Source organism: Notamacropus eugenii, chromosome 2 (assembly GCF_028372415.1).
Source record: "Notamacropus eugenii isolate mMacEug1 chromosome 2, mMacEug1.pri_v2, whole genome shotgun sequence".
NCBI classification, from domain to species: Eukaryota; Metazoa; Chordata; class Mammalia; order Diprotodontia; family Macropodidae; genus Notamacropus; species Notamacropus eugenii.
Genome location: NC_092873.1, coordinates 54,417,171 through 54,444,240, shown reverse-complemented (window position 1 = coordinate 54,444,240; position 27,070 = coordinate 54,417,171). Strand labels below are relative to the sequence as shown.

At 41.4% G+C, this 27,070-nt stretch overlaps 1 protein-coding gene across 4 annotated transcripts in view; it reads right to left on the bottom strand.

Moving 5' to 3' along the window:
- COL26A1 (collagen type XXVI alpha 1 chain) overlaps positions 1 to 27,070 on the bottom strand; it is a 324,033-nt gene that overhangs the window by 209,613 nt on the left and 87,350 nt on the right. For all 4 annotated transcript variants that reach the window (XM_072640359.1, XM_072640358.1, XM_072640356.1 and 1 more), the window contains one exon: positions 15,230 to 15,352. In XM_072640359.1, coding sequence (XP_072496460.1) covers positions 15,230 to 15,324 — 95 coding nt within the window. In that variant the 5' untranslated portion in view covers positions 15,325 to 15,352. The remainder of the gene's footprint in view (positions 1 to 15,229; positions 15,353 to 27,070) is intronic.

Here is a 27,070-nt window from a genome sequence, read left to right as displayed (position 1 = left end):
TTAATAATTCAGTGCGTCAATAGTATGATGAATTGTTTGCATTAACAGGAATATTGTGAAGCCTAGTGTACTGGATAAAGAGCCAATACTGCACTCAGAGAAAACAGGTTTCAAATCCCAGCTCAGACATATATGGGCTGTGTGATCTTGGCACCTCCTAGGGTTCCTGGTCACTCTCCAAGATTCTAACTTGTAAGGTAAGTTTCCATCTGAACTGGCAGAAATGTGTCACCTGGAACAATAAAATCACAGACAAAAGCCAAGTCACAGTCTCCTTGCACTCAGGACCAAATCTGTATTGTATCTGTACATCCAAGTCAGACCAAATCTGTATTGAAGTATATCCTTCCTAGGGCCAGATTTTAGAAGCAAAATTAACAAACTCCAGATAAAAGTGCCCAAGATGATGAGGAAACTTGAAACCATTCTCCAAGAGGTCTGAGAGAAGGAAAGGATATCTAGCCTAGGGAGAAGCAGCCTTGGAGGGGAGAGGGGAGATCAATTCTATTGTTTTCAGTCATGTCTGACTCTTCATGACCCCATGGACCAGAGCAAGCCGGACCCTCCTGTCCTCCACTGTCTCCTCCAAGTTCATGTTTGTTGTTTCCATGACATCTCACCCTCTGCCGTCCCCTTGTCTTTTTGCCTTCCATCTTTTCCAACATTAGAGTCTTTTCCAATGAGTCCTGTCTTCTCATTATGTGGCTAAAGTATTTCAGCTTCAGTTTCAGTGCTTGACCTTCCTATATTTAAGTTTTAAGTAATTTCTTTAAGTTTTGACTGAGTTAATCTCCTCGCTGTCTAAGGGACTCTCAAAAGTCTTCTCCAGCCCCACAATTAGAAAGTGTCCATTCTGTGTTGCTCAGTTTTCCTTGCAATCCAACTTTCACAGCCATACATTGCTACCAGAGAAACCAGAGCTTTGACTGCAAGCACCTTGGTCAGCAAGGTGATGTCTCTGCCTTGTAGTCTGTTGTCCAGGTTTGCCATAGCTTTCCTTATAAGGAGCAAGTATCTTTTAATTTCATGGCTGCTGTCACCAGAGTGATCTTTGAGCCCAGGAATATAAAATCTGGCACTGCTTCCATTTCTTCTCCCTCTATGTGCCAGAAAGCGATGGGACCAGTTGCCAAGAGCTTAGTTTTTTATGTTAATCTTCAAGTCATGGAGATCATGGGTGCTTTCAAATATTTGAAGGATTGTCAAGTGATAGAGGAATTCCATTTGTTCTACTTGTCCCTGAAGGATAGATCTCAGACCAATGATGAGAGCATACATCAGATCAGATCCAAAGATTCTTTGCACTTAACACTAACCAAAAAATGGACCATGCTTCCACAGTTAGTAGTGAGTTCTCCATTCCTAGAAGTCCAAGTCTTTTTTAGCAAAGGCACGATAAGTATAGCTTGGTGCCATTGGAAGGATTCCTGCTCAGGCACAAGTTGGAGTAGATGAATTTCTATTTCAACTTTGAGATGCTGTGATTCTAAGTCATCATTCTGATATCCTCAGTACTCGGCACAACGTCTGGTATATTGTGGGTATGTAGACTGACTGATTTTAAGAGTCCTGATGGTGCTAAAATAGACAAGCTCTGGTCACTCCTATGTCACTGCTGTGGACTTCTCTCAGATCCTATGGTTGCCTGTACAACTACTGACCCTCCCCTCCCCCATTCCAAGGAAATTCAGCTAATGGCACATGGTACTTAGATCCTAAATGAAAGGAAACTATTGACTCTCCTTCAGATCAAAGGCTCCTTCTTTTTGACATTCCTGGCACTGGGCTCAGAAAGCTTCTTCTCTGACTTAGGGAACAGTACACCTAAGACCTGGTCTGGGAGCCAAGAAGATGTGGGTTCATGTATGAGCTGTGTGACCCTGAGCAAGCCGCAATCTAAGGCTGCTAGCTGCAGAGATGGTGCTGTCCTCCCTTGGCAGAGTTTCCTCATCTGGAAGTTTTTTCTTCTGGAAGTTTTATGAGCCCTAAGCCTAAATAATATGAGCAAGGAGCAAGCAGCAAGGCACCTTGGGAAGCGATCTGACCCCCCAGGGGTTAGGTGAGCTGGGTTCGATCCTGTCTCTACCACTTTGTGACCTTGGGCACATTACTTAATGCCCCCCTCTCAGTTTCACCTCTAAATGATGAAGTTGTCAGGTGTCACACTCACAAGCTGAGGGCCACAATCAGTCACAAAACTGAGTGCCCCTGAACCAGGTGGAAATGTAATTGGGAAATGTCTGACAAAATAGGTAAAGTATAATGCAGCATAGATAATATTAATTTGTAGTTTTCTTATTTGAGTTTGACATCATGGACTAGATGACCTGAATTCCCTTCCTGTGCTAAATCTAGGATACCATCATCTTATGAGAGCATCAAAGAGGACCCCTCCTTTTATAGTAATCTGAGAAACAATTTATCCAAGGTTACATAGTAGAGGACTTTATGATATTGGCTGGCAACTGGGGTCACCAGAACATGCTCTCCAGATAAAAAGCTCCAGAGAGACCTATTGTGCATTGTCTCAAGTGAACTATCAAGACCTGAGAGTAGAAGCAAGGAGAGAAAAAGAGACAAGGAGCTAAGCTCACAGTTCTCTAGGAGATGCCCTTCGGGGCTCTATCCAGCTAGTCCTATAGTGTCTGGTCACCTGGGATGATGAAGGAATTCTAGGGATAATTTCATGGCTTAGCAACCAAACCACAAGCATTTGCTAAGCTCTATGATTCAAGGATTCTGAGAGAAGGAAGACAGGAAGGAGTGTTTCCTAGCATAGGTGAGAACAAGTGTATGAAAGTAGAGTTGGCATTGACTCCTTTTAAAGAGCTAGCTCTCTACTGCATTAGAAGTTCAGTCCATATTCTACTTTTATTTACCAAAATGTGCATTACTGTACAACTCAGCATACTCAAAGTCCACTAAACTTTCAGGAATACTTTTTGCATAAAATGAGGTACACCCTCCTCATTTCATAGAAACAGGGATAAGATCACACGGCTGAGTTCATAATGCACCCTTGGGGGAAAAACAGAGTTGAGGTCACAGTATTAACCACATGACAATGTTCAGGGTTCATTACAATTTAATGCAGAGATGAGTTATTAACCTGGAGTCTATAATAACCAGAGAATCATCAGTAATGCCTAAGTTCTTGAGCAACAAACCTGCTCTTTGGGTGACCTAGAATGGCTCTAGAACTTTCTAGCTCCCCATGTAGGTGGCCAGCCAAGTCAATTTCATATATGACTGGACGTAGGAGGGGGAGAAGTCATATGAAGAGAAAGCTTTCCAGAGATTCTCTCTTGACTTGCCTGGACCTCTCCTCTGCAGGGTAACAGCAGGGAGAGGCTCTAGGGGCTCTTATTCTCAACGAGTTTTGTAAGCTACCAAACAGAGAGACAGCATATCTTCCTAAATATTGACTAAAAATGAGCCAGGGCATCAAAGAAAGAATCTGAGGTTTGGTGCCAGGAAAACTAGGTTTGCTGATTTGCTGTTCACTACATGTGGGACATTACTTAATCTACCTGAGCTGCAGCTTCTTCATCTATAAAAACGCAGGATGGATCGAGGGGCGGAGCCAAGATGGCGGAGTAGAAAGACGCACATACACATAGCTCTGAACCCACAACCCATAGAATGGCTACAGGGAAGTAACTCACGGCGAATTCCGCACCCAGAGGCCACGGAACATTGGAGCGAGGGAGATTTCTGTTCCAGAGAGACCTGCAAACCTCTCGCCGGGGGGTCCTTCGCGCTGCGGACTGGGCGCCGGGACTGGGAGCTGATTGCAGCCCTGCCACGGCCGCGGCACCGAGAGGAAAAGATCCGAGCAGGCTTCACAGACAGGATCTCCAGCGGCCACACGGGTCCCTCCACCCACAGAGGGATCTGCAAACCTCTCGCAAAAGGTCCGTCACGCTGCAGACACAAAGCCCAGCCCAGACCTGCTGCGGCCACGGCTGCGGCACCGAGAGAAACAGATCCGAGCAGGCTTCAGGGACGGGATCTCCAGCGGCCGCACAAGTCCCTCCACCCACAGGTGACAGGGGTGGGTGAGAGAGTCTCTTTGGCGGGTCGAGAGGGGAGTGGGGTGCCCCCATAATTCAGGCCCCCCCCCCCGGGAGGTAGAAGCTGAGAGGCGGCTGCAGACAGGGGCTCCCCAAGCGGGCGGGAGCCTGAATCTATTGCAGAAGGTCTGCGCATAAACCCCCTGAGGGAACTGAGCCTGAGAGGTGGCCCTGCCCCGATCTCAGCACCAGATCATAATCTCATACGGAATAGCAGCCCTGCCCCCGCCAAAAGCCCTGAGGCTGGAAGCAGCATTTGAATCTCAGACCACAAACACGGGCTGGGAGGATCAGGAGGTGAGGTGGGTGTGAGGAAAATATTCAGAGGTCAAGTCACTGGCTGGGAAAATGCCCAGAAAAGGGAAAAGAAATAAGACTATAGAAGGTTACTTTCTTGGCGAACAGGCATTTCCTCCCTTCCTTTCTGATGAGGAAGAACAATGCTTACCATCAGGCAAAGACACAGAAATCAAGGCTTCTGTGTCTCAGCCCACCCAATGGGCTCAGGCCATGGAAGAGCTCAAAAAGAATTTTGAAAATCAAGTTAGAGAGGTGGAGGAAAAGCTGGGAAGAGAAATGAGAGACATGAAGTCAAAGCATGAACAGCAGATCAGCTCCCTGCTAAGGGAGACCCAAAAAAATGTTGAAGAAATAAACACCTTAAAAACTAGCCTAACTCAATTGGCAAAAGAGGTTCAAAAAGCCAATGAGGAGAAGAATGCTTTCAAAAGCAGAATTAGCCAAATGGAAAAGGAGATTCAAAAGCTCACTGAAGAAAATAGTTCTTTCAAAATTAGAATGGCACAGATGGAGGCTAATGACTTTATGCAAAACCAAGAAATCACAGAACAAAGAGAGAAGAATGGAAAAATGGAAGATAATGTGAAATATCTCATTGGAAAAACAACAGACCTGGAAAATAGATCCAGGAGAGACAATTTAAAAATTATGGGACTACCTGAAAGCCATGATCAAAAGAAGAGCCTAGACATCATCCTTCATGAAATTATCAAGGAAAACTGCCCTGAGATTCTAGAACCAGAGGGCAAAATAAATATTCAAGGAATCCACAGAACACCGCCTGAAAGAGATCCAAAAAGAGAAACTCCTAGGAACATTGTGGCCAAATTCCAGAGTTCCCAGGTCAAGGAGAAAATACTGCAGGCAGCTAGAAAGAAACAATTCAAGTATTGTGGAAATACAACCAGGATAACACAAGATCTAGCAGCCTCTACATTAAGGGATCGAAGGGCATGGAACAGCATATTCCAGAAGTCAAAGGAACTAGGACTAAAACCAAGAATCACCTACCCAGCAAAACTGACTATAATACTTCAGGGGAAAAAATGGTCTTTCAATGAAATAGAGGATTTTCAAGTATTCTTGATGAAAAGACCAGAGCTGAAAAGAAAATTTGACTTTCAAACACAAGAATGAAGAGAACCATGAAAAGGTGAACAGCAAAGTGAAGTCATAAGGGACTTACTAAAGCTGAACTGTTTACATTCCTACATGGAAAGACAATATTTGTAACTCTTGAAACATTTCAGTATCTGGGTACTGGGTGGGATTACACATGCACACACGCTCACATACATAGAGACAGAGTGCACAGAGTGAATTGAATAGGTTGGGATCATATCTTTAAAACAAAATGAAATCAAGCAGTGAGAGAGAAAAATATTGGGAAGAGAAAGGGAGAAATTGAATGGGGCAAATTATCTCTCATAAAAGAGGCAATCAAAAGACTCATTAGTGGAGGGATAAAGAGGGGAGGTGAGAGAAAAACATGAAGTCTACTCTCATCACATTCCACTAAAGAAAAGAATAAAGTGCACACTTATTTTGTTATGAAAACCTATCTCACAATACAGGAAAGTGGGGGATAAGGGGACAAGCAGGGTGGGGGGGATGATAGAAGGCAGGGCATGAGGAGGAGAGTGCAATTCGAGGTCGACACTCATGGGGAGGGATAGGATCAAAAGAGAATAGAAGTAATGGGGGACAGGATAGGATGGAGGGAAATATAGTTAGTCCTATACAACACAACTATTATGGAAGTCATTTGCAAAACTACACAGATATGGCCTATATTGAATTGCTTGCCTTCCAAAGGGAAGGGGTGGGGAGGGAGGGAGGAAGAGAAGTTGGAACTCAAAGTGTTAGGATCAACTGTCGAGTAATGTTCTTGCCACTAGGAAATAAGAAAAACAGGTAAAGGGGTATAAAAAGCTATCTGCCCCTACAGGACAAAAGAGAAGATGGAGACAAGGGCAGAGAGGGATGATAGAAGAGAGAGCAGATTGGTCATAGGGGCAATTAGAATGCTTGGTGTTTGGGGGGGGAGGGGATAAAAGGGGAGAAAATTTGTAACCCAAAATTTTGTGAAAATGAATGTTAAAAGTTAAATAAATAAATTTAATAATTAAAAAAAAAAAAAAAAAAACGCAGGATGAGATGAACTAGTGATCCCTCAAGTCTTCTCCAATTCAAAATCTTATACCCCATCACAATTTGAAGGCTGAGAATTGCCACTGGATGATGACGATCATGAAACTCCTGCCATGCTTACCCATGCAAGTGGGAGCATTTGCAGAGATGCCTTTGAGGGCAGGAAGGTTTCAGTCAAATCTCAAGATCAGGAAAGTGGACCAGGACTCCCTCACCATCTTGGAATATATGAACTTAAAACAAATGTCTTACTATCCATTCTTCTAGGTATATGCTAGTTTAAAGACCAAAGAATGCAGTATCCGAAACCATACTTGGTGACCGGAGAATATGTTGATCTCAAGTCACAACGCCAATAATGTTTTCATCCTTTCTATTTCCTGTTTGTAATAGTTGCGGGCATGTTGTCTCTCCCATTAGAATGTGGTCTCCTCATGGGCAGGGCCTCTTTCTACTTTGCTTTGTTTCCCCAGTACATGGTACATAGTAGGCACTTACTAAATGCTAGATGACTGAATGGTTGATAGACTATAAAGTCCTTGAGAGTGGGGGCTGTTCAGCCCTGAGCTAAGTACCTTTATGAATGTTCTTCCAGACTTGTGAGTTCACTGGTGTAGAAAACTACGCCCATGAGGACCATCCTCTACCAAAAACCCATGAAGGCATCTTGGTAATTCACAGTACAATGGGGTTACCTGCAGTCAAAGGGGGAATGGCTTTGCTGGTGTCAGAGGTTGGCCTTGAAACCAGATCCTTCTGAATTCTGAGGCCAGCCCTCAAGACCCAATGCTAGGCCTACTCTGGCCTTACACAGAGCAAGTGTTTCATACATATTGATTAGATTTGTGGAATTGAATTGATCTCCACAACCCCTTGTTTTATAAGTGGAGAAACCAAGGTCCAGGGAGGTTAACTTATTTCCTTTAGAGGAAGAGCTCTAAGAACCAAACTTGTGTTTCTTTTCCCCAGCTCAGCCTCTTATAGGTAACAGTTGCTTGGTAATTATCTGTTGAATGAATGAATGGATGGTACCTAAGACATACTGTCTCTTCTGTCAAGAAGAGGAAATGCAAAACAAGGTTATTTCTCAATTTCAAGGCTTTCTCTTAAGAAATTTCTGCTACTAGAACCCCAAATGCACAGGAAGGAAGCAGAGTTGTCCCCGTTGCCCTTCTTGTGTAACAAGAGCCCTGTTGGGTTGGTGGGAGGCAGGAGAGGTTGCCTTGCTCAGGGAAATGGGGTCAGGGACCTCAGTCATAGGCCCCTCTTCCCAGAGCTCAGACTATGGCTTAGCAGGAGTGAGAGACAAAGAGAAACACAAGCTGAGCAGCTCTGCAATGGAATTCACAGATACTAAGCTGTCAAACTAGTGGCAGCAGGCCAAAATGAATTGTGTGGTTGCTGCAGGGGTGTTTTTCTTTCAAATAATAGGAAGGGGGAAACCAGCTAATAAGACTTGGTGATGGGGGAAGGACTGCATCTCATCTTGCAGCAGGGCGCTCTGTGAGGTTCCCTTGGGAACCTTCACTGGCTTCCTCTCCTGTCATGATAAGACTATAGGATGCCATCTTTTCCACAGCCCTGTCTCTGCTTTGCCAGTTTTCTGATGCTGCCCACACTGCCAGAGTGGAAGCTTGCTCATCCCAAGTGCAGGGAGGAAGCCGTCACATGGGCCCTCAGCAGAGGATAGCTGGGAGAGTACAGGAGGATTTCAACCCAAAGTCCTGTAAGGCTCAGCTCACTGGTGAGCAGTATCTGTTTCTATTGTTTCTGGATGGCCAGAGTTGAACTAGACCACCTCTGGTCACTTCCAGCTCTGGATCTCTGGGCCTCTGATTCCGGGACCTCTTAAAGGCTGTACCATAGCTTCATGGCCACAGCCAAGGAGATCACAACCATTCAGCAGCCCTGGACAAGGAGGGGAGGCACCCTGCTGACCACAATCGATATTTAACTTCCATAAGGTGAAGTATCAAGGCCCTTCTACAAACCAATAGAAAACCTTCTAGAAATAAGGAACAGGGAGCAGAACAGAAAGAAATTGTGAAATGATACAGCTGCTCCCTTCTCAAGGGCTTGCTCAGAAGACAGAGGCAAAGCCAAATCCTGGCATCATCCTTGAGTCTAGGACTAATGAGTAAGGAATCTGCATTCGAGGATCAAAGGATAAATGCTGGAAAGCCCTTATGGACCAGCTAATACAAGCCCATTACTTTATGGAAGAGAAAACCAAGGTCCAGAATGATGTGCTCTAGGTTCCACAGGGAGCCAAGAGCAGAGCCATGATCCAAATCCAGGCTCCCTGGCTCCAGATACTTTCCCCTCTGCCACAATGCAGACATTTCAGACGACATTCGGAACACATCCAGGCAGCTTTGTGCTTACCTTGAGCTCCCACCTCTCCCTATCTTTACCTTGCAGAAGGGCAAGGCAAGTCAACAGGGAGCTCTCAGAGAACTTTCCTCTAGGATTCTTCCCCTTCCCACCAACAAGCCAACATGACACAGCTCATCAGCAGCAGGGCAGGGTGGAAATGCAGGTCTCCCAACTGCCATTCCTGTGCTTTTCATCCTACGCCACATAGCCTTGGTACAGGTGCCCATCAGCAGAACTGCCAGCACTGATGTTCTCAGGCCTATCATTATCACAGCTTTGTCCAAATTTTTCATTTCTTTGTGAATCTTAGATAAACCCCCAGAAGCTGTTGTTTTAGATCTTATTTTATTAAGAATTATAGGAAATAAGGTTGCCCTACATTCTTCCTCCTGGTCCACTGACTTTCCACAGTCTTACATGCAGTAGATGCTTAACAAATGCTTACTGAATTCAAAGACAGCTCTATTAAGCCTCTTACATATCTAAAAACAGCAGTGCCAGGATGATGCATCTAGAGGACGGGAGTTTGTCTCTTTGAGGAGACAAGCTCCTGGATTTCCCTTCCATCCAACCAGTCCTAGCGGTCCCCTCCAGCTTTGAGGACAGGGAAGTGATGAGCTCTGCAGTGAGATGTAGGCCTCTGAGGAGCCCAACTCCTCAAGGGATGCCCCCAGGCTGGAGCCCCCATAGCAGGAGAGGTGCCCGAGGCTGCCGTCAGGTTTGTGGCACAGAGCAAACTCTTTGGAACTAGGATTGCAAAAGTATTTATTTAGGTAAGAACCATCATCATCTAATTCCCTCATTTTACAGATGAAAAACTCAAGCCCAGAGAAAGACTCACACCTCAAGTTTATGCTTAGAGCTGGTGGGGCCGGTTTGTTTGGTTCTCACCACAAAGAGTTTACCAGCTTTTCTGTCCTTCACAGTCTGCCACATAATCTCCTGTCCAGGTATGACCATGTCATTACTGCTCAACCATCTTCCATGGCTCCTACTGCCTAACCTGCAGAGTGAAATACTCAGTCCTCTCAGGTTTTGCTTCCACAGTATCCATCTCTGGTCTTGCTTCCAGCCAAATGAAGAGTCAAACAATTTCCTGACCTCACAGCGCGCTTCTATGCAGGCTGGCCTCCATGCCTCCTCCTCGTGCCTTCTCCATGAACACCTGCATGTCCATCCCAGCTCCAAGCACTCTCCTCTACCTCCAGTTCTGAACCATTTATGTTTGGCTCTCTTCAACTCAGAATCTTGGCAGAAAGAGACCTGGCCAGGCATCAAGTCCTATCAACATTGGAAGAGGAATCTCCATCGTCACCAGTCCTCCAAACAGCCATCCAGGGAGGTGGCTAGGCCATTCCACATTGGGATGGCTCTGGTTGGTAGGATGTTCTCTCCTTACATGGAGGCCAAATCCTTGGCTCTGCAGCTTCCGTTGATCCTCCTTCTGCCCTCTGGGACCAGGCAGATCAAAGTGAATCCTACTATCTGAGGTCACCAGCTCTCAGAGGTTCCCCTCCCTGCCTTGGCCTCTTCTCCTCCAATGATGCCCCAGATCCTTAAGGGAAGTCCCCAAATGCCACGGCCTTCCCTCACTGAACAAATAGTCTGACAAAAAGTCTGCCTCAGAATGAAAGCAAAAAAGACAGAGGAGAGGAAAAGGAGACGTGCTTCTACTGGGCTTGGCAGCAGATACCTTCTCTTTGAGGGTCACAAATGAAAAGGGAAATTAAGGGCAAAGTGTGAGGAAATGAGTAGCAAGCCCAAAAGCAAGTGTCAACAATACTTGCAGGGGTATAAAGAACAGGAATTCAATCCCACAGCATTTCTAAGAAGAGCAGGCCCCTGGCCAGGGAAGACAAACGTGCCTTGTGTAAAAGCTGTGGCTGAAACATGACTGAGGAACAGCTGGGGCAGATGGATTACAAGCCATCAAAAACTGGCCAGCGAAGCCAGGCCCAGCTGCAGTGACTCTAGGGACCTCAGAGGAGGCCCAAGAGCCCATCAGCGGATATGCCAAGGGACCTTCTTCAGGCCCCTCACAACTCAGGGGGGCAGGGGCATAGAGAGATAAGCACAGGGCAAGCACAGGGACCAGGGCACCTGGCATTTGCAGACAGCCTGGGACACCAGCTGTCACTTTCACTGTTAGAGCAATTACTTTCTATGTGAAAACCAAATGAACTTGCAATTCGTTACCTAGAGTCATCAGATAATGTTAATAAGAATTACAGCAAGACCTACATGGTAGTAAGTAAACGCGTCCTACAGTCATTACTGACAAAAGCTCTCAAAGTGCTCCACGTAGGGCATTCTCCACTAATGTTACTGTCTGTCTACTGCATATGAATTTTATATGGACCTACTTATTTAAAGGTTGTTTCCTCTTTTAGAATAAGTTCCTTTGTAAGTTCAGAGTAAGTTCCTTTGTATCTTTAGCGATCAGCATGTGTGTGTGTGTGTGTGTGTGTGTGTGTGTGTTCGTGTGTTCTACTATCAGAGAAACAATGACCTGACTTGCACTTGACTTTGTTTTGAGTGAGGGAGGGCTGTGCAGGTCACCAGCCTCACTTCTCCTCCAGAGTCATCTGAATCCAGTGACCAGATACTCATCAGGATGACTGGAGATGACCCAGGATGAGGCAGTTGGGGTTAAGTGACTTGTCCAAGGTCACCCAGCTAGTGAGTGTCAAGTGTCTGAGATGAGATTTGAACTCAGGTCCTCCTGACTCCTGCACTGGTGCTCTATCCACTGCACCACCTGGCTGCCCAGTGATCAGCATAGTGCCCAGAACAAGGAGGAGGAAGAATCAAACAAAAAGGCCATTGGATCCTGTAATTAGGAGGTCATCGGTGACTCCTGAAAGAGCTATTTTAGCAAAGTGGGGGCACAAGCTCATCTGTCCAGGATTCAAGAAAGACTAGATGATGAGACAGTAAAATCAGCAAATATAAGCAACTTTCATCAGATATTTGACAATGAAGAGGAGGACAGAGATAAGGTGGGAACAGGATGAAATAGAAGGGTCAAGGGAAGGCTTTATTTTTATTTTTAATTTTTAAAGATTTCTTTTTCCTTTTCAACATTCACTTTTATAAGATTTTGAGTTTTAAACTTTTTCCACCTTCTCTCCCCCTCCCCAAGATGGCATGCAGTCTAATAAAAGCAATACGTGTACAATCACAGTAAACATATTTCCACATTCGTCACATTGCTAAAGAAAAATCAGAGCAAAAGGGGAAAACCATGAAAAACAAAAACAAACGGAAATAACGTGCTTCAAGTACATTCAGCCTCCACAGTTCTTTCTCTGGATGTGGATGGCAGTTTCCATCATGAGTCTTTTAGAGTTGTCTTAGATCCTTGCATTGGTGAGAAGAGCTAAGTCTAACAAGGTCAGTCACTATACAATGTTACCGTTACTGTGTACAATGTTCTCCTGGTTCTGCTCATTTCACTTAGTATCAGTTCATGCAAGTCTCTCCAGGTTTTTCAGAAATCTACCTGCTCATCATTTCTTATAGCACAATAGTATTCCATTACCTTCATATACCACAACTTGATCAGCCATTCCCCAATTCATGGGCATCCCCTCAATTTCTAATTCTTTACCACCACAAAAAGAGTTGCTATAAATATATTTTTATATGTGGGTCCTTTTCCCATTTGTATGATCTCTTTGGGATACAGACCTAGTGTGGTATTGCTGGATCCAAAGTATGCACCATTTTATAGCCCTTTGGGTATACTTCCAAATTGCTCTCCACAACAGTTAGATCAGTTCCGAACTCCACCAACAATGCATTAGTGTTTCAATTTTCACACATCTTCAACCTTTATCACTTTTCTGTTTTGCTACGTTAGTTGATCTGATAGGTGTGATATGGTACCTCAGAGTTGTTTTACTTTGCCCTTCTCTAATCAATGGTGATTTAGAGCATTTTTTCATATGACCATGGATAGCTTTAATTTCTTCATCTGAAAACTGCCTGTTCATATCCTTTCACCATTTTTTCAATTCAATGATATGTATGCTTACAAATTGGACTCAGTTCTCCATATATTTTAGAGATGAAGCCTTTATCAGAGACACTGACCGTAAAAATTATTTCCCAGCTTTCTGAAGAGAAGGCTTTTTTTTTTGACTGAGAGACCTGAGAATGACTGTAAGCAAATGGGAAGAAATTGATGCAGAAGGAGAAATTGAGGATGCACAAAAAGAAGGAATAACTTCTAGAAAAAAAGTACCACGCATACTTAAAGCTTGGTAACCCAGTGCCTTTTATTTTCTTGAATAGGTCTGTGATCTCATCCATGTGTATATGTCACAGAATTACAAGAGGTAGAAGGGTCCTCTTCAATCACCTAGCTTAACCTATACACAAAAGGAATCCCCATTATTACATACCCAACAAGTAGTCATCCAAGTTCTGTCTCAAGACCTCCCAAGAAGAGAACTCTTCACCTCTGGAGCTGGCCCACCCCACCCATCAGGCCTAAATTTGTTTTTCTGTAATTTCTAGCCATTGGCCAAACACAACAAATCCCACCTGCACATGACAGCCTTTACAATACTTAAATCCCTCTAGATCTTTTCTTCTCCAGGTTGAGATATATTCTTAATGAAACCAGAGATAGAGGCAGTTACAAAAGATGAAATAAACTACTTTGATTACTTGCAAGCTTCCACACAGACAATGTGAATTTATCCAAGATGAGAAGGGGAGTGGTAGAATGGGAAAAAATCTTTGTATCAAATTTCTTTGATAAAGATTTAGTATCCAAGATATAGTACATATATATGTACATATGCACACATACATACATATAAACATTTATAGGGGAGTTTTATATATATATATATACATATATATATGTAGTTCTACACACTACACACAAATAACTAATAGTCATTCCCCAACAGATAAATGACTGAAGGATATGAACAAACAGTTCTCAAAAGACAAACTGAAAAACATTCATAACCACATGAAAAAATGTTCCAAATCATCAATAATAAGAGAAATTCAAATCAAACCAACTCTGAAGTTTTAACTCATACTCTGGAAATTTTCAAAAATGACAAAAAAGGGCAACTGTCAATGTTGGAGAGGCTGTGGGAAGATAGGTACAATCATTTTGAAAAACAACTTGGAATTATACAAATAAAGTGAATTAAAAAATGCCCACACCTTTTGAACCAGAGGCTCTATTACTGGACTTATACCCCAAGATAGACATCAATAAGAAAACAGTGCCCATATACTCCAAAATATTGATAGTAGCATTTTTTGTAATAGCTAAGAAATGGAAACAAAGTAGATGCCCATCAATTGAAAAATGGGTAAATAAATTGTGTTACATAAATGTAATAGAATATTTCTGTGCTATAAGAGAAAAGTGTGATAAATATGGAGAAGCATGGAAAGATTTGCATGAACTTAAATAAAGTGAAATCAACACAGCTAAGAAAACAACATCCACAGTAACTACAACAGTGTAAATGGAAAAAACACCGTCAGTCCAGAAAAACCAACAATAAACATGACAAAATTATAAAGGTCAAGTTGAACTTGAATGAAGAATTTTGAGAAGAGACCTGGAACCGATCTGTTGGTGGAAGTGCCAAGTTCACAGGTGTGGCACACACATTGCTTGCTTTCAGACTTTTTCAGTGTTCTGCTCAACTTTGCTGATTTTCCTCTCTAAAATCCTCCCTCCCTCCCACAACTATTTGTCATATGGGATGTCTCTCAGTGACAGGGAGGGAAAGGGACACATGGAATCCTATGGTGATGTAAGAAACAGAAAACATCTCAAAAATTTTATTAAAATATTTATTTAAAAAAAACAGAAAAAATAACCCATCCTTTTACACCGTTATCCTTGAGGGGATAGACTATAACACGATCAAAATCACATAGATGACCCAAAAACAAATAGAAATATGGAGACAAAAACAACTTCATGATATCTACATACATCAACCATGCCAAAATGATGCGGTTTCATCTCAATTTATTTTACATCTAAAGCTGTTAAAGTGCTTTGTAAACCTTCAAGTGCTATGCCAGCTATTGTTGTTCATTCATAATTCTAATGTAATTGCATTAATAATATGACATGATATGATCATTAATAATTATCACTAACACCCAATGCAAAAACACCATTCTGGCCTACTCAGCTTTAGCCAGCTGCCCTAGCTAACAAAATCAGAACTCAGCATAGTCAAAGGACCTGTGATAAACATCATCCATTCATGAGGCCTGAGGCAGAAAATGCAAAGGAAAAATGGACAATGAGAGAAGGATAACACGAAGGCTTTTACCTGACTAAGTTAGTACACGGTCCTGGCCATCGGCAGCTCTGGTATACCCTCTGGAACACTGTTTCTGACCCATTCTGCACTTGACAGGAAACCATCTTTGTCACAGTGTGATGGCACCAGTTCCTATGGGGAACAAGAAACTTATATGTCAAATATGAACTTTTCTAAGCCAACTACCGTGACACCTGCTTCAGAATTATATAGTCTGAATACCACACAAAGTATAACTACACAAAGTAATGCTACACAAAGTATAATCCATTTGTCTTAGAGATGAGGAAATTAAAAACCAGGGAGGTTTAGGTGATTTGTCTAAGGTCACCCTGGTGGTGTAGGAAGTGAGATTTGAACCCAGGTGCCTTCTACTAAACCATGAGTAGCAAATGGGGTATATAAAGCACAATTGACTATAAAATGTTATAGAAATGGAAGTTAATTTTATCATTATGATCATTATCAGATCATGGACTTAGAGGTGACAGTGACCTTAGAAGTCACCCAGGCAAACCATCTAATTTACAGAAGAGGAATCCGAATTCCAAAGAAGGGATGAAAATGGTCCAAAGTCAGGATTCAAACACAGGTTCACTACGTCTAATCCAGTGCTCTTTCCACTTCTCCCCTATTGCATTGCCTCATCACCATCATTCCTATGATGAACACCACCAGGGAACCACCATCTTGATCACCATTTACTCCACAAGCTGGGGTCTTTGGCAGTCACCACTCAAAAGTCTCCTTCCCCAAAGGGGAAGACATCAAGGACATTCTGAGGAAAACCTCACATTTGGGAGAGCCCTATCCTCTGCAGAGCTCAGTGGGACTTACAGAGCAGCTGTCTCCAGAATTCTCACAAAAAAAGTACAAAAGAGCAGGGTTTTTTTTCTCTATTCCAAAGACAGGGAGAATAAGTCAAAGAGACACTAAGCCACTTACAAACATCTGCACCACAAATCAGAGAATAAATTCAAGCCTGGAACATTCTTATGCATTAGGTAGCACAGTGAGTAGAGTGCTAGATTTGCGGTCATGAAGATCAGAGTTCAACTCCTGTCTCACATATCTAGCTGTGTGATACTGGGAAAGTCACATAGCCTCTCTCAGGCTCATTCTCCTCATCTGTAAAGTGAAGATATAAAAGCAACTATCTCTTAATGCTATTGTGAGGCTGAAATGAGATGTGACTATTCAAAGCACTTTGTAAACCTTAAAGAACTACATAAATTCTATTTATTATTAGATGCTAACTATCCTGTTATATGTAATGTTAGTTATATGCTATATTTATTATGTTTATAATTCTTATTGTTGAGGACAGAGCCAAGATGGCAGAGTAGAAGGACTGACCTGCTCTACCTCTCCCCCATAGCCCATAACATACCTATAAAAAATTACCCTGAACAAATTCTAGAGCAGCAGAAGCCACAAAATGACAGAGTGAAAGAGAATCCCAATACAACCTGAAAGGCTAACAGAAAAGGTCTATCGCACCAGATTCAGAGTGGAGCACAGCTCAGCTTGCGGCAAGCAGCACAGACAAGAATGGAGCAGGCTTCAGGGAGTGGAATCGCAGGCAGTAGCTGCAGTTCTCAGATTTCTCAACCCACAAATGCCAAAGACAGCTTCAAAGGTCAGTAATAAAGTTCTTTCACCTGGGTGAGAGGGAAGCATGGTCAGGCACCACCCTGTGCCCCAGGGCAGTTGCAGCCACTGTGGAAGCAGCATCCACTTTTGGAGCTCTAGCCTAAAGACCCTGGGGGAATCAAGCAGCTGATCTGGGTTTCAGTCCTGAATGGCTATCCTGGGGTGAGGAGGAGTGCTGGCATTGTGGAGGCTGGTGGTGACTGTAGAGAGGGAATCCTACTCGCAGATCCAGGGCAGAAAAAAAGTACTTGTGGTGGATCACAGGCCAGAGCACAGGACAGGAGAGGAGTAAATTCCTCTCCCTCGAATGTGTCACCTTGGAGGAACTGAGAACTTACAGGTCCCTAGAATATACCCTCCACTTAACAAAGGACTCAAAAGTCAAGTAACTGAATGGGAAAATGCCCAGAAAATGGGGAAAAATAAGATATAGAAGGTTATTTTCTTGGTGAAAAGATATTTTCTTCCATCCTTTCATATGAGGAAAAACAAAGCATACCATCAGAAGAAGACATCAAAGTCAAGGCTTCTGCATCCAAAACCTCCAAAAAAATATGCAATGGTCTCAGGTCATGGAAGAGTTAAAAAAGAATTTTGAAAATCAAGTAAGAGAGGTGGAGGAAAAATTGGAAAGAGAAATGAGAGTGATGCAAGAAAATCATGAAAAGTGAGTCAACAGCTTGCTAAAGGAAACCCAAAGAAATGCTGAAGAAAATAACACCTTTAAAAATAGACTACCCAAATGGCAAAAGAGATTCAAAAAGTCAGTGAGGAGAAAAATGCTTTAAAAAACAGAATTGGCCAAATGGAAAAAGAGGCTCAAAAACTCAATGAAGAAAATTGTTCTTTAAACATTAGAATGGAGCAGATGGAAGCTAATGACTTTATGAGAAACCAAGAAATTCTAAAACAAAACCAAAAGAATGAAAAAATAGAAGGCAATGTGAAATATCTCATTGGAAAAACAACTGACCTGGAAAATAGATCCAGAAGAGATAATTTAAAAATTATTGGTCTACTGGAAAACCAGGATCAAAAAAGAGCCTAGACATCATCTTCTAAGAAATTATCAAAGAAAACTGCCCTGATATTCTAGAACCAGAGGGCAAAATAGAAATAGAAAGAATTCACAAATCCTGAAACAGATCCCCAAAGAAAAACTCCCAGAAATATTGTAGCCAAACTCCAGAGTTCCCAGGTCAAGGAGAAAATATTACAAGCAGCCAGAAAGAAACAATTCAAGTATTGTGGAAATACAATCAGGATAGAATAGGATTTAGCAGCTTCTAATGGACCAAAGGGCTTGGAATATGATATTCCAGAGGTCAAAGAAGATAAGTTTAAAACCAAGAATCACCTACCCAGCAAAACTGAATATAATGCTTCAGGGGTAAATGGAATTTCAGTGAAATAGAGGACTTCCAAGCATTCTTGTTGAAAAGACCAGAGCTGAATAGAATATTTGACTTTCACATACAACAATCAAGAGAAACAGGAAAAGGTAAACAGGAAAGAGAAGCCTTAAGAAACTCATTAAAGTTGAACTGTTTACATTTCTACATGGAAACACCTTATTTGTAACTCATGAGACTTTTTCAGTATTAGGGTAGTGTTGGGGTGTAAGCTTGGTTTTCAGGTGAACAGTCTTGGATCAGGTAAAGGTGAGGGCTTCTAAACTGCAGAGCTCTCACGAGGCCCCCCAGGGAACAGCTGGGAATTGAGGAGTGAGACACGAGCTATCTCGATTTTCCACCTCTTCTCAGTGGAAACTTGCTGGGGAGAGCATCCCACCCTTGAGATTGGTCCGTGGTCTGAGCACACCCATTGTTACTTGGCTAAGGGGCTGAGAGCATGCACGGTGTCCACGATCAAGTGAACTAGCAGGGGGAGAGCTTAAATGGGGACAGGAAAGCCTGAGGGCTCTCTTTCCTTGCTCCTTGGGAGGGAGAAGGGGGCTCCCACGGCGGGTTCCCTCGGGGAGCACTAGCCCTGTATACTGAGAGGAGGAGGGTTCCTCTCTTCTCAGGAAGGAGAAGGGGGCCCCCTGCAGGGGAGCAGTAGCCCTGCATGCTGACATGTAGCTGGTATCCAGAATAAAGCCTACACTTCTGTTTGACTCTGGAGGTCTCTTCTCTCATTACATTTATCCAGATGATCACTGAAGACCTGAGTTAGGTAAGAAGGACCCGGCAGCTCACGGCAGTTAGAATGGACAGGGTAGTTGGAGGGAACATACACATGCATGTGTGTATATATGTATATGTAGGTGTGTATAGGTATGTATGTGTATATATTATATATGTGTGTGGGTATGTATATTTACATGGGTGTATGTGTATTTACGTAAGTATTTGTGTATACATGTATATATATATATATGTATATACCTGTATATACATATATAAATATATATGCACATAGAGGACACAGGGTTAACTGAATATGAAGGGAAAATACCTAATAAAGATAAAATTTACTGTTGAATGGAATGTAATAGGAGTAAGACAAAGGGAGAGGTAGAATGGAGCAAATCATCTCACATAAAAGAGGGAAAAATGAGCTTTTACAATGGAGGAGAAGAGGGGGGAGATGAAAGGAAATAATTGAGCCTTACTCTCATGGGATTTGGTTTAAGGAGGGAATAACACACACTCCATTGGATATGGAAATCTATTTTACCCTTCAGCAAGGCAAGAGGGAAGAGCATGGGAGAGGGAAGATAATAGAAGGGACAGAAAATTGGGGAAAGGGATAATCAGAAGCAAATACTATTGTGGGAGAACAGGTCAAGGGAGAGAATGGAATAAATTGAAGGCAGGATAGGACAGAGGGAAATGTGGTTAGTCTTCTACAACATAACATGGAAGTGCTTTGCATTGTTACACACGTATGACTTATATTGAATTGCTTGTTTTCTCAATGAGGAGGGATGGGGAAGGAGGGAGAGAATATAGAACTCAAAACTTTAAGAATGAATACTAAAAATTGTTTTAGCATGCAACTGGAAATTAACATATACAGGTAATGGTGTATAGAAATCTATTTTGCCCTACAGGAAAATATAGGGGAAGCAGGATTGAAGAAGGGTGGGTAATAGAAGGGTGCATGCTGTCCTGGGGTGGGGGGTGGAGAGAAATGGGGAGAAAATTTTGAATTCAAGTTCTTGTGGAAATGAATGTTGAGAACTGAAAAATAAATTATATATTTTAAAATAATTCTTATTATTAAGATGCTACCACAAAAGATAAAGAAAACCATGGCTCCTCATAGAGATAGGAAGTTGTTGGAGCACCCAGCAATATCACTTCTAGGGCTGTATTCCAAAGAGATCATACAAATGGGAAAAGGGTACACATGGACAAAAATATTTATAACAGCTCTTTTTCTGATGGCCAAGTATTGGAAATTGAGGGGATGCCCATCAACTGGGGAACGGCTGAACAAGTCATGGTGTATAATGTAATGGCTGATGATAATGATGAGCTGGCAGATTTTAGAAAAAACCTAGAAAGACTTATATGACCTGATATTGAGCAAGGGGTGTAGAACCAGGAAAATGTTGTATACAGTTACAGCCGACCTGTGCGATGACTGATAGACAGCTCTACTCAGCAATGCAAGGTTCTAAGGTGAAAAGACTCATGATGGAAAATGTTATCCACATCCAGAGAAAGAATTATGGAATCTGAATGAAGATCAAGGCATACTATTTGCTCTCTCCTTTTTTTGTCTTATTTCTTCTTTCTCGTAGTTCATTCCATTGGTTCTAATTCTTCTTTGCAACATGACTAATGTGAAAATATGTTTAATGTGAATGTATATGTAGAGCCTATATCAGATTGCATGCTGTCTTGGGGAGGAGAAGACGGGGGAGAAAGGGGAAGAAGAGAAAATTTGGAACTCAAAAGCTTGTGGAACTGACTGCTGTCAACTAAAATTAAATTAATTGATTTTTTAAAAAAAGGAATATGTTGAAGCTGTGATTCAAGCAAATGTCAGTATAAAATGTATCCCTTGTAACACATGAAGAGCTCTCAGAGACATTCAAACTAGTTTCAACCACTAATGTTTGTTGCTTTTTCACACACACACACACACTCCTGCTATTTATTACCGTCTCATTTTCAGTGTTAATGTTATTGATTATGATTTTTATCAGTCATGTAATTCTATTTACCATTCTTTTTTGTTGTTTTTTTTTTTTAAATTAATTTATTTTTAGTTTTCAACATTTGCTCTTATAAGATTTTGAGTTCTAAATTTTCCCCACTCTCTCCATTTCCCCCTCCCCAAGATGGCATGCAATCTGATATAGGTTTTACAACTATGATTATATTAAACATATTTTCACATCAGTCATGTTGTAAAAGAAGAATCAGAACAAAGTGGAAAAGCCATGAGGAAGAAAAAAACAAAAAAAAAAGCAAAAATAGTATGCTGCAAGCTGCATTCAGACTCCATAGTTCTTTCTCTAAATGTGGATAGCATTTTCTATCATAAGTTATTTTGTAATTGTCTTGGATCATTGTATTGCTGAGAAGAGTCAAGTCTATCAAAGTTGGTCATCACACAATGTGGCTGTTACTGTGTACAATGTTCTCCTGGTTCTGCTCACTTCGCTCAGCATCAGTTCCTATAAGTCTTTCCAGGTTTTGCTGAAGTCTTCCTGCTCATCATTTCTTATACCACAATAGTATTCCATTACATTCATATACTTGTTCAGTCATTCCCCAGTTGATGGGCTTCACCTCAATTTCTAATTCTTGGTCACCACAGAAACAGGGCTGCTATAAATATTTTTGTACATGTGGGTTCTTTTTCCCTTTTCGTGATGTCTTTGGGATACAGACCTAGAAGTTACTTGCCATTCTGTAAAACCAAGACTCCCATCCTTTGTTTTATCACTAGAGCACAGTGTGACAAATATGACACAGATGAAGGAATCTACAGGTAACACACATGATATTAGAGCTAGAATGACCATTTATGCCTTAATAGAAAAAGAAGCCCAGAGAAGGGCCAGTGAGTTGCTCATTATCAACGCAATTTGTATTTAAGTGACAATCCAGATTTGACTCAGGTCTTCTAATGACTGAGAAGTGAAGTGTGCAATCAGGCTGGCCCTTGGCAAAAGCATTGGTAAAGTTTGTCTTTGCCCCTGGCACTGCCTGTTTGCCAGCTCTCCCTCCTGCTCCATGCTCTTCTCTGAAGTCCACCTCCCAGACCACAGAATTGCTCTCCCCTCACCTGTCTCTCTGAGGATCATGAGCTAACGTCGTTCACCAGAAACCACAAGACACATAAGATGTTGTTGGAGAATCCGGACATCTTTTCTTTTTGTCCTCACTCTAATAATTTCTGTTTGTCTCATTAGAATTGTATTCATGGAGCTCCTCCTCTAGAATTTCAGACTAAGGATACTACTTATACTTTCTTCATAATTGTTGGAAGGAATCATCTTAAGACTTAGTATAATTGGAAGGATAGTCACTGCTCATGGTTGGGCCATGCCAATATAATAAACTTACCTACATTTAGTGCTATAATAATTAATCAAGAGGTTACTTGATAGAGTTAGAAAAATAACAATTTCAATTCATTTGAAGGAACAAAAAGTCTAGAACCCCAAGGGAGCTAATGGAGAAATAAAGAGGAAATAATGTTTTCAGACTTTAAACTCTAATTATAATATAAAGTAATAATCATCAAAACTATTTGGTGCTTGTAAAAAATAGAAGCCCAGTAAGCAACCCAGTGTTAAACCTATGACCATAACTTAATTGAGGAAGGACTCCCTATTTGATAGGAAATGCTGGAAAACTGGAAAGACAATTGATTAAATATGAAACAGCAAGGAGGGGAGAGAGGAGGGAGGAAAGGAGGGGGAGAATTTAAAACTTTAAAAAATTGTAAATGAATGTTAAAATTTTGTTTATATGTAATTGAGAAAAAATAAAATATTTTTAAAATATATCACCACCAGTATTACCACTGTAATAATCTGAAAGAGTTGAGGTTGATGAGGAAATTCAGGGATGACAGAAAAGACTTTGGGGGCTGTGTTGGGGAGAAGAATGGGCCACATGGCATAACAGAAACAGCCTGAGATGTGGAGTCAGAGAACTCAAACTTGAACCTCACTTCCATCACTTGCTGTCTTTGCTGAGTTTTAGTAAATGGCTTCCCCTCTCCTTCCCTTAGTTTCCTCATTTGTCAAATGAGGGGATAAGAATTATGCCTTCTAGAGTCGAGTCCAGCTCTAAATCTGTGATCCTGATATCATTAAGAGAGAACAAGATAATGATCACTAAGAGAGAGAAGACAAAACTACTGAACTCTTATGTTGCCTCTGTTCTCTCTACCTTTGAGCCAGGAAGGATCAAACAAGGAATTCAGGTCATCAGACCTAGATGAACTACATTCCAAATTCAGTATGCAATGACCCAATGGGCCCAATTCCTGGTCTTTTATTAGAGCTGAATGAGAGGTTGTAGCAGATAATGGAAGGGGTGTTGCATTACTAGTGATGGCCAACACTGTTCCTATTTTCTGAAAAAAAAAAAAAAAAGGAAAAGAAGGACCCAGAAACCATAGGCTGCCAAGTTTGATTGTTCACACAATTTTGATCATTTTATGAAAGAAATGACTTGAGTATTTAGAAAAGAAGAAGTGGTCACTAAGAAGCAACATGGTTTCATTCAGGATAGGTTATTATTTTTCATTTTCAGTTTTGATGTTACCTTATTGGTGGATTGGGGGAATGCCATAAACAGAGTATTCCTATATTTTATTAAAGTTGTTGGGTTTTGTTTTTAAAGAGGCTCTCCTGGCACATAGATGGAGAGATATGATAGGTGACAGGACAGATAGATTCAGAATGTGACGATCAAATCCAAATAATAATCACTACTGGGATGATATCAACTTTCAGGAAGGCCTCTAGTGAAACCCAATAGAGATGTGTCCTAATCTCCATCCTAGTCAGTATTTTTAACAGTGAAATAATAATAATAAGCAGCACACCATTGGTTTCTTCAGCTTAACCTCTTCTTTGCTCCAAACATGTCCATGGCTCCTGCTATCTCACTTGGTATTCCTGCCCTGCCCCTTTCCTGACTCCCCTACTACCGCCACTGCCACCTAATATCCAGGCAGACCCTTCCACGCCCTCATACAGTCTTGCTCGTAAATACCTCCACGTCACAGAATTACCTAATTTTAGAGGTGGGAGAAGCCTCAGAAGCCATATTGAGACCCAACCCATGACTGAGAAGAATCCCAGCTGCAACATCCTCAACAATAGTCATCCAGACTCTAATGGATTAAGTCCAAAGAGGAGGAACCCTCTTCCATACATTTTTGAATATTTTGAATTGTTAGAATTTTTTTCCGACAACCAGATGGGTTTTCAAGCCAGAGCCTGACCCTCTCCCAGTAAAACACCCATCCTACTTCTCGATCTCTGGGCCACTTTGCTGTATGGGATGGAACCCAATCAGGCCCAAACCAAAGCAGAAAGAATAATGGCAGCCTAGACTAACCTATATTCTTGGTTCATAGGTTGCCTTCCTAGTGTTCACTCTTTTTCCTGCTGAGGCCCAGAAGCCTTCCCTGGTCAAGTCACAGTAGAGTCCTCTCCCCAAAGCTGGAAAAACTAAGTAGCTGCTAGATGCAGAATCCAGATCCAAAACCAACTGTAACTCATGTTTATATAGAATCTAATGTTTTCAAAGTGCTTTCCTCACAACAACCCTATGAGATCAGGGCTGTGAGTATCATTCCCCTACTTTACAGATGGAGAAGTTAGGGCTGTAGTTAAGTAACTTGCTCACAATCATTCAACTAAGAATCTGAAGTGGGATTCAAAACCAGACTCCACGAGGGCTCTAGTCATTAAACTTCTCCAAACAGACTAGGATCAAATAAGATGAAAATGAAGATGGCTAATTGTACAGTACTAAACATAAGCTCAAAGACTCAACTGCCTCAGCAAAGGGTTGGGATGGCTCAGACTGACAATAATTCATATGAAAGAAACACAGAATTTAGTGTGTCTAGTAGGATTTTAGATCAATATGAGTCAAGTAGCTAGTGAGTTCTCCACCACTGGAAGTCTTCAAGAAAAGGCTAAATGATTATTTGTCAGGGATGTCATGGAAGGGAATCCTACTCAGTTCCAATTTGGATTAACTGACCTCTGAGGTCCTTCCAAACAATGAAAATCTATGTGATTACTGAAGCCATGAGAGAAGATGTGATCACTGAGATGGAAAACATAAAGGAAAAGGAGAACAGAAATTATACTTTTTATGGAACAATATTATGGAAAGTGTTTGTCCTTGCAATTAACTTGTTTTTCTGAAAAATTCAGAGAAGCATGGGAAGATTTATGTGAACTGATCCAAAGTAAAGTAAGAAGGAACAGAAGACAATATATCCAATGACTGCAGTAAAGTAAATGAAATGAACAACCACATGCAAAAAAGACATACATACACACACACACACACACACACACACACACACACACACACACACACAAAACTTGAATACTCTGAAAATATAAGGATCTAGTTTCTCCCAGAAGACATGAAAAAAATGCACTTCCTTTCTTTCTTTGCTGAGGTAGGAGACTATAAATGTGATATGCTGCATATATAGTCAGACTCCCTAAAAAGGTTGAATAGTTTTACCAAACTATTTTCTTCTCCACATCTTTCTTTAAAAAGTCTTTTTTATAAGGGATAGCTTTCTTGGTGTGTGGAGAGGGATATATCAGAAATAAAAGTGATGTAAAACAAAGAAGAACAATATGTTTTTTTAACAACCTTTCCCTCATTTTCTTGCACATAACCCCACTCAAGTTTGGAACCTCTTTCAACACTGGCATTAAAATTATCCAGTAAAAATGTTTGTTTCTCTTTGGGATATCAGAGAGGTCTTGGTCAAGAATGGCACAAAATTTCTCTTTCAGTTCTTCTACAACAAGAAAAATTAGCTCCTACAGGCTGACGATAATCGTGATAAATAGAACCCAAGAGCCCCTGACAGCCCCTCACAATCAGGGACTAATGGGGATCCCAAGAGTCTAGAATAATAATAACCACTCTCTCCCCCTACTTCAGACTATTCTTATTTATCCAGGGCTAATTCCTGTGTCATCAGAATGCTCAGAAAGCCACATATACCATTACCACTTAAATATAATTCCTGGACTCATCTAAACCCTCCAGACTTTTAAGAGGCACCTTCTCCAAGCAGATCTAAGACTCTGCCATCAAGTCATGTTGAGTTGTTTCAGTTGTGTCCTACTATCCACTACCCCATTTGGGGGCTTTCTTGTCAAAGATAGTAGAGTGTTTGCCATTTCCTTTTCCAGCTCATTTACAGATGAGGAAAATGAGGCAAACACGGTTAAAGGACTTGCCCAGGCTCACACAGCTAATAAGTATCTTAATCTGGATTTGAATTCATGAAGATGAGTCTTCCTAATTCCAAGTCCAGTGCTCTATCCACTAAGCTACCTCCCTACTCCCAGAATTCTTCTAGTTGGTGGTTCATTATTCAGCATCTCTAGGCTACACATGACAAGGTAAACCCTGCCAGGAACCTCTTCTTTCTTCGTAGTTGCCCAAGTAGCCACATTTCTACACTGTAGTAGAGCAGAAAGAAAAGTTGTAAAGGTTTTGCCTCAACTTTTTTTTTTACAATTATAGAAGTTAATATCTTTCTAAAAATTTATTTTTTGTATCCACCAAATTTCTGCTATTTTACCTGTTCCCTAATAATTGAGACAATGACCAGGAAGCCAATGGAAATATATTTGCTTATGCCTTGTAAGTTTATCTATATATCATAATAAAACATTTTTTAATACCTATCTGCTTGTGATCCTGGAACAAAGTGAATTAACAGACTTGGAGAGTACCTTCTCCAAAGAAGTAATACTGCTTTCAGCAGAGCTACCAATAGAGTAAAAAAGCATACATATACATGTGTCCTCACACAAGTACACACACAGACATCTAAACAGAAAGTCAAGGATCTATGATTAATGAAACAAACCAAATGTATTCCAGGAAAAGGAAAGTGCCACTGTCCTGACTTTATATCTATCTTCTTGGGATAATTTTCTCTAAAATCTGTCTTAGTTGGACAAGATTTTGATCACATTATTGCAAAGAATGCCCTAATGTC